The sequence below is a fragment of the Hippocampus zosterae genome, chromosome 14 (genome assembly GCF_025434085.1).
Source record: "Hippocampus zosterae strain Florida chromosome 14, ASM2543408v3, whole genome shotgun sequence".
NCBI lineage: Eukaryota > Metazoa > Chordata > Actinopteri > Syngnathiformes > Syngnathidae > Hippocampus > Hippocampus zosterae.
Window position 1 is genome coordinate 13,564,665 of NC_067464.1, and position 14,317 is coordinate 13,578,981.

General features: G+C 40.4%; 2 protein-coding genes across 3 annotated transcripts; one reads left to right on the forward strand and one right to left on the reverse strand.

Moving 5' to 3' along the window:
- The first annotated feature begins 247 nt into the window (after nucleotides 1-247).
- On the forward strand, nucleotides 248-5,482 carry tmem54a (transmembrane protein 54a). The gene is made up of 6 exons (XM_052086508.1): nucleotides 248-395; nucleotides 2,242-2,438; nucleotides 3,622-3,681; nucleotides 4,181-4,375; nucleotides 4,449-4,586; nucleotides 5,181-5,482. The coding sequence occupies exons 1-6, from the start codon at nucleotides 383-385 to the stop codon at nucleotides 5,313-5,315; spliced, it is 738 nt and encodes a 245-aa protein (XP_051942468.1). The 5' UTR covers nucleotides 248-382; the 3' UTR covers nucleotides 5,316-5,482.
- Nucleotides 5,483-5,812: 330 nt separating this feature from the next.
- On the reverse strand, nucleotides 5,813-13,398 carry hdac1 (histone deacetylase 1). Of its 2 annotated transcripts, none has more exons than XM_052086499.1 (14): nucleotides 13,232-13,398; nucleotides 11,819-11,931; nucleotides 11,219-11,336; nucleotides 11,056-11,130; nucleotides 10,830-10,968; nucleotides 10,188-10,329; nucleotides 10,021-10,113; nucleotides 9,843-9,951; nucleotides 9,635-9,775; nucleotides 9,279-9,387; nucleotides 8,530-8,660; nucleotides 8,232-8,384; nucleotides 6,325-6,376; nucleotides 5,813-6,252 (listed from the first exon to the last, which is right to left on the reverse strand). In XM_052086499.1, the coding sequence occupies exons 1-14, from the start codon at nucleotides 13,278-13,280 to the stop codon at nucleotides 6,225-6,227; spliced, it is 1,452 nt and encodes a 483-aa protein (XP_051942459.1). In that variant the 5' UTR covers nucleotides 13,281-13,398; the 3' UTR covers nucleotides 5,813-6,224. The 2 variants fall into 2 exon arrangements, with proteins under 2 accessions (XP_051942459.1, XP_051942458.1); XM_052086498.1 differs by having other exon boundaries at nucleotides 8,214-8,384.
- Nucleotides 13,399-14,317: the final 919 nt, after the last annotated feature.

The following is a 14,317-nucleotide window of genomic DNA, read 5'->3' on the forward strand; positions in this document are numbered from 1 at the left end:
ATTGGCTATACTATTTTGCCTTATCCAGAACGCGCGTGCTAGTTGTCAAAGCGCGCTCATTTGCCTAAGGTTAAGATGCACGAGCCCAATAAAATATAGTACACGCCCTTTCAAAATATCTCATCTGCATGGTAAATACCACGTATTTTTCGCCAAACGTGATGTCGCAACAACAATAATGATGTTTAGAAGAGAAGTAATGTGGTGCAGAGAGGCGTGGCTTAAATTCAGGTGAGGAAGTTGAAGGAATCGCAGGCGAGCGACAGTTGAGCAAGACAATCCCGTAAACCATAATGCGAGTTTTTCAATAAACGCTGTCAGAAATGAGAGCGGCACACCGTGTGTTCATTCTTACATAGTATAAGAGAAGAGGACGTCAATCATGGTGAACTGTGGTATGTTTACTTGGACTTTTTCCTGCGTGTTTTAGTTTGAGATGACAGTGGCATTCTGTTAAGGTGTGGTTCTTTTCTTTCGTCGTTGAGAAGGCGCGTTTATGTCCAGCTAAACAGTTGTAATTGTTGTATACCAAGCAGCTACCTCAATTACTTTTGTGTTGTCTTATCAAAATGCCAGATTTTAATATTTGGGCAATTGCAAGGCCTCAAATGTGAAAACGACCCCCATATATAAGCAACAATTACAGACGGTCAAATATAAGCTTCATACAAATACAAAATACTGTACATAAGTCTTTAGAAGTGCATGTTTTTTGTCTCAGATCTGTGTTCATATTGACTTCTGCTCATTGTACACTTCATCTAAAATAGTGGGTAGCGGTTAGCAAATGCAGCCGAACTGTCGAGGTTCTGAGTTTGAATGTCAGCTTTGGCTTTGGCGCTCCTGTATGGAGTTTGTAGGATTTCTCCAGTTCCTCCGGTTTCCTCCCACATTCCAAAAACAAGTTTATTTGGTTCATTGAAGATTGGCGTGAGTGTGTGAAGGGTTGTTGGTCTTTACGTGCCCTGTGATCTGCTTCTTGCTCAAAGTCAGCTAAGACAAGGCGATTTATGATGTCTCGAAGTTACGAGCACAAGGGGGCAACCTCACGTACCGCCATCCTTAGTCATTTCAATCGCTTGTTTTGTATCGATGGTTTCAAAGAGTTTTTCACCAACCTTTTTTTGGGCGGGTAGCAATTATTTATTACTATTGCATAAGCACAGGTCAACCATTACTCGTACAAAATACAGTAAATTGTGGGCATAAAAAAAGACAATTCAGCCTTTATTAAGATAATCATGCTTAGTCTCAACTGCTTGACACTGTCAGACACATTCATTTCACAAAATGTTTACTGTCGTGCTATTGGTCAAACGCACCGCATTATGCTGAAAGGTGATGCCGATAAGTATGGTAAGCATCGGTGAGTGTTATTCAAAGCACTTCTAACCCTTTTTGACAACGTCAAAACTTGAATTGGAATGTTGGGTTAATCTCTTGTATTGGATCTCAACAGAGTGTGGGCGTATATATTTAAAGTAATTGTACACAGTATACAGACTGAAATGTTTTCATCATCAGTTCACGTGTACATGTGAATGGCAGTGAACAAACTAATATTATGACCCAAAACACCAAGTTGGTCTAGCAAGAAACTAACAGCACTCAACCCTCAGGGAAGATATATGTTACACCCCACCCAAACCTTTTGTTAACTTTGTCGAGATAGTGGGGTTTTACAGATCCCATCCTGTAGGGTGCTCAAGAGAAAATAACACTGTTTTTCGCGACTGATTTAAAAAGCTTAATCTACAGAGCGCTTATAAGAAGGGGATAGTCTGGTTGTAAAGCGAGCAATGCGAAGCAATGCCACTGAACAGCTCAGCTTTTATGTTATCGAAACCACGTTCCCATAGTTTTGCTAAAACTAAATTGGTTAACGATAACATAAAAAAATATCTACACACGCACACACATCCTTATTTTTAACCCTTTTTTTCTCACATGGAGGATTTTTGAACACCAGGTTTTTAGGCTGTCACAACGCATCTGTTACGAATGATAATTGTAGCGAACTGATGACGTCAATGAACAGAGATCGTCTTGCTTCTCTGAATACCGTTGCTGTGGTTGTTAACGCTCGAACCTAGATGGTTCCCGTTCTTTCGTCTTGCTGCCCCTCCACCCACAGCCTGATAAGGCCCCAACATTCTAAATTCAACCACAGTTGAGTTTACCGTTATCGTCATCTGCGGAGGATGTAAAGTGCTGGAAGTTAACATATTTCTTCTTGTGTAGGGGTGTGCTGTGCTAACCTCAAAGACAACAAAACCATGATGAAGATGGGCTTGGCACTGGTGCTGGTGGGCCATGTCAATTTCCTGCTTGGCGCTCTGGTGCACGGTGCGGTTCTCAGGCACATCAGCGTGCACGCCGAGGCCCGCATCTTGGTGTACGCCATCACTAATGTCATTGCCATTGTGGCAGGCTTAATGGTAAAATAAATTCCCTTCTACAACCATGAAGGACTCACCAATGTCTTGAAGCCAAATTTATGTTTGGAATTATATTTGTGTTTAAAAAAAAAATCATTCATGAATGTATGAATATCGTTTGAATTCATTGATGTGCATAAGAGGGTTGCATCAGTGGAACATTTGCAGTTATTTGCACTGTAGACATAAAACATTTGGGTTTGGCATTACAAGACAATTATGAGATGACATAATGTCAGCTTTTATTTACAGGTAGTTACTTTTGGGTCTCATATATAGCCTAAAATATATGGCCCTTTTGGTTTCAATGAATGCATTTTTTTACATAAGCAAAAGTATTGGCATTTGGCATGTACAGCACTTTGTATGCAGCGATGGCTGTTTGAAAGTGCTCTATAAATACTGTTGACTTGACTTGACTTGACTTGATTTGTGATTGACAGGTGTGTTTAGTTTGTTAGATGTGTCCTGTCACAGCGGTTATTCAAACAATAAATAGCAGGAAACTTTGTGCCTGTGTGTGTGTCCATTCCGTTCACCCCACTCGAATAATATCTGACAATTCTTTAAGATAAGATATCCTTTATTTGTCTTCAGAACAACAGTGCGCTCAGCTCTTTCGCATCACTAAATCGTAGAACTCCTTTGGGGTTCTCATCTGGTTTGTTACTACACATCTTTGAGAAAAATATTCATGGCAAAATAGCCGCCGCCTGAGATGGATAAAATGGTGGCTGGAAAAGCAGAATGCAGCATTTGGTGATGTCAACGGGTCACAGACTTGATGCAATTTTTGCCGCTGTAAGAATGATTCAGTATTTGGCCTGTTCCAATACTTTTGCCTGCCTTAAAACTACAACTTTGAATTCAAACAACGTATTTTAAGATGTATCCGATCCAGATGTTAGTACATGGAAATAAAAGCTGAAATGTTTTGGTAGCTCATCTCCTATGTTAAATTCCAATTTTGATGTTGAACCAAAATGTTTTCATGAACAGCAAAACTAAAGGAAATGGCATTCCAATACTTTTGGAGGAGAGTGTGGATATGCTTCATTTTTGTCGTATTGATGAGCCACAAGGCAAACCATTTGAACAACATTTAAAAGCTTAATTTTAAATCAGTTTCACTTGATGAATTTGCAAAATAAAGTGTTGCTCATATATGTCTTCTGCTCCTCAGGGAATTATTGGTGGAATAATTGCAATTGTCTTGTCCAAAAACAAGAAAAGCAGGATTTTGGTGAGAACTGTTTGCTTTACTTTTCCAGTCTTTGCATGCTTCTATCATAACTTGTCTTCTCTGTTCAGTGAAGGTGACAAATAGACCGCTCAAAAAAGTACACACAACTTCAGTGGGACCTCCGAAGACGAGCACAAAAAAATTCCGGGATGCTGGCCAATCTCTGAAAAATATTGTTTGCTATACCAAATAGGCTTCTGCGAATTAACAATCAATTGAAAGTTGCATCCATAGTAAATAGTGAAGAGAAGTCTCCAATCAGTCTCCCATTGATGATGCAATCATTCCAGTCATGAAGGTATATGACACAATGCACTGTAAAACTTGACGAATTAGTGCCTCGGTGGCAAATCTCTTCAAAGTGACACAAAGTCGAGCTATTACTGCTTTGGAGGTCTCACCACGACTCAATGTCGGCGTCTTGGAATTGAAAAACATCACCAAACTTATTTTCTTATTTTTAAGCCTACCTGAGAGTTATTCTGTGGTGTCTGTGCAGAAGTGGGTCCTACTGGTATTCAGCTTCATAGCAGGTCTCTTGGCTGTTGCCTCCACTTTGGGCCTGATAACGTCCGTGGTCACCGCCATCGTTCACAAAGGACGAAGCCTGCTGACACACTGCGTTCTCCTCAAACACGGTGTCGGATCTTCCAGTGTCACCTACGAATGCCCCTTTGACCCCACGCGCATCTATGTGAGGACAAACACAGAAGTTAAAGACAGTGTCCGCCGAAAAGTTCTACCCAATCTTGTTTTTCCTCCATCAGAGCACCACAATAATTTTGTGGGTGCCGCTTATCCTGATGTCTGTGGTGGAAATGGTGTTCTCCTTCCGGTGCTTCGCTGCCTGTACGTCATTCCTGTACCTCTGTCCGTGCAGGCGGAGGCCCACCATCGCAAAGAGGGTAATTTGTTCTTAATTTTCGGGATTGATGCAGGCATTCCAGATTACACCTGAACATCATCGAGATTGAGCTCTTCTTACCTCGACTTTAATAAAAGTCTGAGAAATCATTTTCTTCCAAAGTAAAAAAAAAACAAATGGAGCACACTAAGGCTAAGATGTTCATATTAAAACATTTGATAACAAAAGAGGCTAAGCTGTACTGGTTAAATACCTACGTATTAAAACCACATTAATTAGTAATTTGGATTCAGGATTATTTGGTGAGGGTGTGGTACAATTTCAGACAAGCAACAAAGGGAGAGAGTACTGCTCTTTAGCAAGGCACACAACCAGCAACATTTAACATTATAGAACAAACTGACCACATTTGAATATGGTATTCAGCCACACCATTAAATATTAATGGTGATATTCCATAAATGCCATTATACCAACTCGAGCCAGATTGGTCATTCACTAGGTTAAGACATCCATCGGTTTTGTCACCTTAAATTGACTGTCACTCACTGGGTTCCAAGGTGACATGTTCAAGTCTTGCAAGATGATCTTCAAGTGTTCTCCCAAGTGCTTTAAAAGTGTTGTGCGGTTCCAGGTCCGCATCCAGAGGGCAGCCGCAGTCCCCCAATCGCCTCCAAGGGAGCAGCCGACCGAGCTTGATTCTGAGGCTGTGGAGCAAGATGAGCTACTGCGCAGCGGTGCGGCAGCAGAGCAGAGCCACTGGCTCTGAGCACATCGATTCAAATAAGATGGGATGAAGCGATGCTGAAGATGAACCAACATTTGGCGTGATAGACATTTGTCTAATATTTTTCCTATGTATGCAAGCTTTTTTACTTGATAAAAATAGTTATTTTGTGTTATGACCAAATTGTGTATTAAAAACGGTAAACATGGGTGGTCAGCTTTCTTGTTCATTTGACTTGTTATAGAAAAATACTACATTCTCTCTATAAATTTTATTTGAATTAGTCAAATATCTCATTTAAACGATTCGCTAATTTGAAGCAGGTTCTCATTTAGAGTACAAATGGCATTGATTTCACTGGATTACCACTCAATCTGCCATTTTTCCATTTCCAAACTTCTGATATCTTTGCAGTGTTTCAAATTACAGTACACAGCTAAATAATATTTAAATTTTTTTTAAATATGCAATGAAAAAAAAGCACAGGCACACAAATAATTCCTGAATTTCTTTAGCAGGGAAGACTACTGAGACAGAAGTATTATAGAAAAGGTTCTATTATACAAACATGCAATAACTATACTTTCAAAGGCACAGGACACAATTGGGACTGAAAGACATGTTTAAAAAAAAGGGGCAAAGAGTCCAAATATCTATGATTTAAATAAGTTAAATGCATGAGATATAAAACCAAGTCATTTTAAACAGTTGCCTGACGCAGGAAATGCAAGTGTCGGTGGATTAAAGGTTTGGGTATAGGTGTATTGACAAAACAAATTTTCAGATTTCAGCTCACAATAATATTGGAAAAGTGTCCAAGAAAAAAAATCCTGTCCCAGTTTATAACCTATTCCATGGGAGTACCCCCCCCATCCAACCACAAAGTATAAAAAGACAATGTTGCTTTAAGATCTTTTCTTCCCAGCGCTGGCATCATTTGGTTGGGAAGACTTAAGGTGTCTTCGACTCCTCTTTTGGCCTAAAGGAGCAGCATGCGACATGATTAGAATGACTTCCTGGACACTATATGTGTCAACATGTGTTTTCTCACTTTGATGTGTCCATTTTCTCCTCATCTGGTGCCTTCTCCTCCTCTTTGACTTCTGCCAGGAGTAAAATAAATAAATAAATAAATAAATAATCACCATTGCAACCCTAATAATCAACAACCATTTAAATGTCAGCAGTGGTGACTGGTTATGACAGCGTTTTTTTTTTTTTAAACATGCCAAATCCACTTTAAAAATCTCAAATACAAACTGTAGTCATCTGGAAACGCTCAAACATAAAACTGGTACCTTCAGGTGTATCCCTCTAATTAAGAAATATAAAATACAGAGGACTCTCAAGTTATGAACATCCCTTTTTACGTACAATTTAAGCTACACACACACACATTTTTTTTGGTGGCGAAATGCCCTCCATTTACACACTATTTTCGATATACGAACTGTCTTGGCATTGAAGAGTGGATGAGTCTATGTTGTGTTTTTTCCTCGCCCCGCGTAACCATTCATTGGTAACATGCATAACACATGGTTGTATCCCTCCACTGCTTAAGGCAGAACCGGAAAGTTGTTGCATATGTAGGTGGAAGTTCCACCTTTGCATACTTGATCATCCATCCATCCATCCATCCATTTTCTACCACTTATCCGAGGTCGGGTCGTGGCCATACTTGATCATCCAATCACAAATCTAATCGTGGTTGAATGTTACATCGCCTAGGAGAAATCTGAAAATCATTCAATTTTATTTCATAAAAAATAAAATAAATAATAATACTATTTACAGTGTGTTATTTATTGAAATATAGCTTCTCTTAAATTAATCACATCAAATATCTGACCCTGCGTGTTGTCGCGAGGCAAAGGTTCCTCCTACCTACGACACATTAAACGAATCACAGACGCCAGTGAGGGCCGCGTTGAATGAATGCGGAAGCTGGTCCCGTGTGGACAGACACGCTGAACCGTTGCCAAACATTTAAACAAAACAGTCAGAATGACTCCTCAGAAAAGGGGAACTACTAGGGGGGACTGTAATTGGAAGCGCTTGCCATGCATAAGCAGAAAGATTCTTCTCGCCTTTCGTAACAAGACTATGTATCTGTGGTGGTCGTTTTGGTTTATCTTAGACAGACAAATGAGAAAACACTCGCTAGTGATAGCACGAGCGAAGAAATTAAACAATAATAAGAATCAAAAGAAAATGTGTAGTGAATTAATCTATTACATGACAATGTGACTCCTCATTTTATGGAATAAGACAAATCTCTCCAAGCTGGTATGGCAAAAATCAATCAATGAATTAGAAAAAACACATGAGAAACACTTGAATCAGATTTACTCCATGTTATGAAAGAAGAGTCTTTTTCAATGGAGTAGCAAAGTACCACCCCTCCCCCTCCATCCAATGGTAAAGAGCAATAAATACTTATTTTTTTAATGCGTTTTCACTCATTTATATTTAATTATATTTATTTTTATCTAAACACTGGTTAAGTAAATCTAACTTAATTTTATTGGCTGGGACGGATTAATTGAATTTTCATTCATTTCAATGGAATTATGTATGAATGTTTGAAGTTACAAATGGCTCAAGGAAACAATTCAATTCAAAACTTTAAGTTCCACTGTACATTATGACTGCAATGGAAAATCACTGTCTCACTTGGTAAATTTGGCAATTTGAATGCACAACCTACCGCTCATGAGTACTAGTTCAATTACAATATTGCATGCCTGACAATGACATTAAAAGAGTGAACATCTCAGCAAACAGAAGAACATTGCTGCCAAGGGAGTCATTAAAAAGTTTAATTTCATTCGTTTTAGTGGCGGTCAGTTTTATAAAGAGGCACCCCAGTGAAGATTCGGACAGTTGGCTAACAAACTGTCTGGGTGAGATGAGAATGGAAACAAAAAAATGAGTAAATACCTTTTGTTTCCTCCTCACCTTTCTTCTCCTTTTCTTCACTCTCTTTCTCTCCTTCGGTCTTGGCTCGCTTGGCCTTCTTGAAGTTGGCTGTGTTTCTGCGACCTCCTTCACCTTCATCCTCCGAGTCAGAGAACTCTTCCTCACATGCTATCCTCTTGTCATGAGCACGGACTGAAAAATAACAAATAAAAAAAAAGGGGGAGGGGGTATAGGCTACATTAAAGCGCTGGCTCTTGAATGGATTTTCATGGTTAGATTTGATTGATTGAGCCGTTGATCTCATGTTTTTGATCAGTAAATGCCAACAGATTCATACTGGAGATGCGTTTGTTGGGATCCTCCTCTTCCTCGTCTCCACTATCCTCCTGTACGGCGTCTTCAGGGATGGCCTGCATTTGTACCCCTGGAGCGTGGGGCAGCATGCGTAGGTTCTCAAATAAACGCTGCCTGGAGGACACAACCCATGTCACAGCTTTATAAATAAATTTCACTAACCTCTCGCCTTCAGGTTCAAACAAATTAACAGGGAACTTGCAAGACTGAAGGTTATCTTCATCCATCCATCCACCCATTTTCTAATCCGCTTAACCTCACAAGGGTCGCAAGCGTGCTGGAGCCGATCCCAGCTATCATCGGGCAGTACGGGTACGCCCTGAAGTGGTTGCCAACCAATTGTATTGCACAATTTGGCAAATAACCATTCACCCTCACACTAATGGACAAGTGTTTCATTAAGCTCTCATGCATGTTTTTGAAGTGTGAGAGGAAACTGGAGTACCTGGAGAAAACCCCAAAACAAATCCCACAGCTCACCCCTAACCTCCTCCATAAAAAGGTCACCAAAAGAAAAAAAAATGGATACATGTTCAGGTTATGCATGTATCGTCTGCTATCCAGTAGAACATTTAATTGTTTTGCTTGTCACAAAACACGACTGGCACACAGCATATAGATTTAAAAGTATACATTTGTGGGGAGATGAATTTGGGGACGAATTTAGCAAAATGGGTTAATTAGGCACAATTGTTGCACACTGTTTGGGAAGCACTGCTTTAGTAGACTTACTTTATCTTCTCCAGGTAATCATTGGTGTTCTGGTTAGTCATGTTGGAGGGGCTGATGTGCAGCTTGAAGTCTGGTCCAAAGTACTCAAAGTAGTCATTGTATGGGAGTTCTGAGAGGGTTTGAATGGGAAAAAAAAGCAATGTGAAATGAAGACGGGAGGAGAAAATAAAAATCACAACACATTATTTTTCATCTACCGGATGCTAATAGTAGCACGCCAGTGGATAGAAAGTGAGGCAGTATTTAAATCAACAGCAATAAAGTTGAAATTAATTCATTCTTGAATGATAATCAACAGCCCGGTGTTTGATTTGCACTGCATGGTATATTCCAACACCTCCTGAATGAGTACGTACCATTCGGGATTGATGTATCGAGAGCGACAGCGGTTTCATAAGTCCAACAGCGTGCTACGTTTCGGATGGTGTAGCCGCCTCCTCCCAACATGAGGAGAGGCAGGTTGAAGCTTTTCATGTACTCCACACACTTGGCATGTCCTGTGGGAACATCATAACGCTGTTAGAGAAATTTGTGCTCGCAGGCAAGTAGGCCATGTCTCGCTACCTTTAATGGTGAGGTTAAAGCAGCCGAGTCTATCGCCTGACAGAGAATCTGCGCCACACTGCAGAACCACAGCACTGGGCTGGTACATCTCCATTACCTTGGCCATAATCTACACAAGACAAGAACATCCACTTCAAAATGCTTCTTTCAATCAGACATGGCTGTTTCATCTACTCACAGGCTTGAATATGGCTTCATAAGACTCGTCATCAATCCCATCTCTCAGAGGGTAATTCACAGCATAATATTTGCCCTTCCCAGCACCAATGTCCTGCAGAGGACCAATCGAGCGTCACTTCAATATTGAGTTATTTTGACAGAGTGTTGCTTTTGTCAAATACTTACTCGCAGGTCACCAGTGCCAGGGAAGTACTCTCCATACTTGTGGAATGACACAGTCATGACACGGTCTGTGGTGTAGAATGCCTCCTCCACACCATCTCCATGATGGATGTCGATGTCTATATAGAGAACTCTCTGGTGGTACCTAAAGCACAAAAACAGTGTTGTAGATTACTGTTCCTCAGATTCTGTGACACTGTTTTTAAGATCGAAAAAGATCATTTTAACAGGACTGTGTTCACTCCCGACATCTGCTGGACACCAGACACATGATGAACACTTGCACACAGTGATGTTTCAAATATTTCTGTGTCATGTAACTAATTGAATTAACTAAAATACATAGCTCTCTTATGGCAATACAGTGCAAAACTACTGCCAAACTAAAACCACAAAAAAATAAAAAAAATTTAAAGCCAAGTCAGTGCCACTCACACTGAACATTATTACCTTTTAAAAGAGAGAACATTAGATTGAGCCATTGTATTGAATACAAAATGCAAGTAGTCCTCATTGTATGATTAACAATCTAATTGGCTATCCAAAAAAAGGTAGCGTAATCTCAGTCTTAATTTCATTTTTCCTATTGATTTAGAAAGCTAATATTTAATCACTTAAGGCTTGGTGCCAAGTTTGTGTGCTTACTTGAGTAACTCCAGTATAGCCAGGACAATATCATTGACGTAGCAAAACCCAGAGGCCTCAGACTTCTTGGCGTGATGCAGACCGCCTGCCCAGTTGATTGCTATGTCCGTCTGCTGTTTGTTCAACTTGACGGCACCGGCTGAAGCCGAGAGCGGATATACGAATTAGCACCCTGATTTAATCAAAGTTAACAAGTTGTAATGACAGACGTCCGGCACAATCTTACCAACAGAGCCGCCTCCTGAGAGCTGGCAAAACTCAAACAAGCCATCAAATACTGGACAATCTTCTCCTACATTGACTGGAGGAGTAACAGAAAGGCAATCAGTGAGAAATATTCTGCATGTGAGCCGAAAGGAATGCTGCAAAGGCTGAGTGCTTCAACTTACACCGCTGCATCTGTTTGCTGTACTCTGACATGTTGTCTGGACGGATGGAGCGCAAGAATTTGATGTAATCATCACTGTGATACTTTGTCATCTCCTCGCCACTGGCTTTGTGTGGACGCTGCAAGCAACATAAGAGAAACATAAAACAAGACTCTGAAGCCCCCAAAATTAATCAGCGCAATTACTGTTCTGTATTTAACACCTACTAGGGCTGAACCATTAATCTAATTCAAGATGACATCGCCATGCAGCATGATGTCAAATCGCAAAGGCTGCAATTTGGAGGGGGGTAAAAGCTTCCTTTTGGGTGGTCAGTAGACTTTTTTTTTTAATAGACTGCATATACAGAGGCTGTAGATAAGTTTAGTGCTTAAGTGCAATCTTTTCACAATGATTTCATCAAACATGAAAAGATAGAGATAAAGCCACAGATTTGTTCACATTGTTTTATGAGGATTTATGACTTTTTATGTCACATTTGGTAGAATTTTGTGACGTTGTAGTGAAGGCTTAAAAGCCTGCAAGTCAAAGTGTTTCGTCAGTTCACAGCTCTAATCGCTATTAGACAATTTTTCCAAATCGTTCAGCCCTAAAACCTACATATATCTCCATCTTTCTGTAGAGGCCATAGTTGAGCAGCAAGTTGTGTGTCATGCGGATGCGGTGGGGCTTCATGGGATGACCCTGTCCATAGTAATAATTTCCAACATCACCTGAAATGAGAGCAAGTACTGTGAAAATCATTCAAAGGAAGCGCACACCAAAACCGCATCACAGGACATTCCTGTGCAAAGCTTTAGTGAGGAGGATGACCTCCAGGGACAATCTGAAATGGTTAGTGAGTGAATTTTTTTTAAACCACAGCAAATCGCCACCAAAATTTAAATGTACATCTCTACCAAAGACCACTTTAACCTCCGAAAATATCAAACCAATCGCCAAAGTATTTGGGATTTACGAGATCTAAGCTTTTTCATTACCCATACATTAACGACTGAGAAAAAGCTTGACGAGGCTTAATGTTAGAAAACTACAGCCATTGCATCCATAATTAATGTGCACATTTCTATCGATGCCCACACCAATCCATGAAAATATCAAAAAAATCACCTCCATATTTTGGATTTACTGATCATTAAGGTTTGAGTGTGCGCCAATGGAGAAGAAAACAGTCCATAAAATCTCAAAGTGCGTTTGTTTTTATGTTTTCTGACATTGATGTGGGAATAGGCAGAGATCTCAACGTGAATTTTGGTGGCGATTGGTAGTAAGGGTAGTTTTCTAACATTAAGCCTCGTTAAGGTTTTTCTCTACAGTGAACGCGTATGAGGAGGAAAAAGCTTAATGCTCATAAATTCCAAAACACTGTGGCGATTGTTTTGATATTTCCAGGGGTTGGGTTGGGCGTAAGTACATATGAGCACGTGAATTTTCAGAACGATTGCTCGTAGTTTTCTGACAATAACCCCGAGTGAAGCTTTTTTAAGCATTTTAAAACTGCCCCGAAATGTATGCAAGGCTGTCTGATTTTGCACACGCTTACAGGTGAAGATAATAGCTTTGACAGAAAGAAACATATAGATCGCGGAACCGACGCGGAGAGTAACATTTGTGTGCAAGTAACATTTGATTGAAATGTGTTCCCTTTCCGCGAAATGAGCTCCGCTGATGCTAGCTACGCGTTATGTTGACAATGAAGCGCTCATACCGCCATTGTTAGCTCAAGCAACAAACGAGCACATGCAGAATGACTAAAATGTGCTCAAAATACACCAATAACGCATTTTATGGCATGGCGTTTAAGAACACTAAATTAACACGACTGGGTCAAGCGTTGTCTCGTGTGCCTGGGTATGACAATGAAAGCAGCTCTACAGCTTTAAGCTAGCTATGTAGTTAGCTTGCGCGATTAGCAAGTGAGGAAATTTAAACAAACATTTGATGGCGATAAACTCCCCATTGCGTGAATCTCTCGGCCTTCGACTCCAAGCACTCGGACACGATGGAACTTACCGTCGTAATAGTAGCAAACTTTTTTCTTTGTTCCTTGACTAAGCGCCATTTTCGTCCTTTTTGGTTTGCTTTAACTGCTCACCCGCGGGAGACTACGACAAGAGAAGGACAGACGACTCGTAAAGCGTTCAAACGGATGGCATGTAAATGCTCCTTGCCTCCAAAAGGGGCCGACAATTCCCTTCAGTCTCCGTTCTTATTACAGTACTTGCTTTTTGCATCCAGAAAGTCGCCCGAAATGTTGCATGTCAGGGTGTCTAAACAAAATACAGAAAATCCCAAGATGTTTGACGTTAATCAACTTTACATATTAAACCCGCTAAAACCAAGATAGGTGTGTAATATTTAAAAGATAGATTAATTTACATGACACCAGCAGTACAAAATTTATAATTTTTATTTTTTTCTGTGGGAAATATTAAGAAAGTTAATTGGGAACGACCTCCACGCGGTGTTGGGCGTGCCATCGGGCTACGAACAGTTCCAAATCAACGGCCGACAACTGGGTCTGTAGGTACCCGGGTCGCTGCGGCTTTAGGAGCCGCTTTGGGACCCAGTTAGAGGTCGCTAAACAACAACAACAACAACAGCAACAGCAGGCATATCTTTCCAAAGCAACTCCAGCTTTGTACTCAAAGAATTGTTTGTTTTCGGGATGGATATGTAACGGTAATGTTTTCAAACGTAATCTGTAATGACATTGGAACCCAGAACTGTGAGACAGCTGGAGGAACATAAATAGAATATAAGTCGATAAACTTATGGTGTTTATTCTGATTGGGGCTTTTCACATTATTTCCAAATTAAAATCTTGACAGTTCACGTTTTAAGTAATAGCTTTCAGTTAAATAGTTTCATGAATTGCACATAAAGGAGGGCCCCGTTTTTGTAATCAGGCGGACGTATGCTCTGTGTATAGACTTGTGGTTTTTTTTGTGCCCGGGTATGTGTAGTTCACCATGGTTGGGAACTTCTCATTTCCATTGCACACCCCTGGTACACGCGACAATTTGGTGACAGAAAGTAAATTACACTTTATTCATTCATTTTCCAAACCGCTTTATCCTCACTGGGGTTGCGGGGGGT

Coding starts and splice junctions, on each gene's coding strand:
- tmem54a (XM_052086508.1), top strand. Junction 4,376..4,448: donor TTGACCCCACGCGCATCTAT/GTGAGGACAAAC, acceptor TTCCTCCATCAG/AGCACCACAATAATTTTGTG. Junction 4,587..5,180: donor GGCCCACCATCGCAAAGAGG/GTAATTTGTTCT, acceptor GTGCGGTTCCAG/GTCCGCATCCAGAGGGCAGC.
- hdac1 (XM_052086498.1), bottom strand. CDS start 13,280: ATGGCGCTTAGTCAAGGAACAAAGAAAAAAGTTTGCTACTATTACGAC. Junction 11,131..11,218: donor CAGCAAACAGATGCAGCGGT/GTAAGTTGAAGC, acceptor TTACTCCTCCAG/TCAATGTAGGAGAAGATTGT. Junction 9,388..9,634: donor CGATACATCAATCCCGAATG/GTACGTACTCAT, acceptor AAACCCTCTCAG/AACTCCCATACAATGACTAC.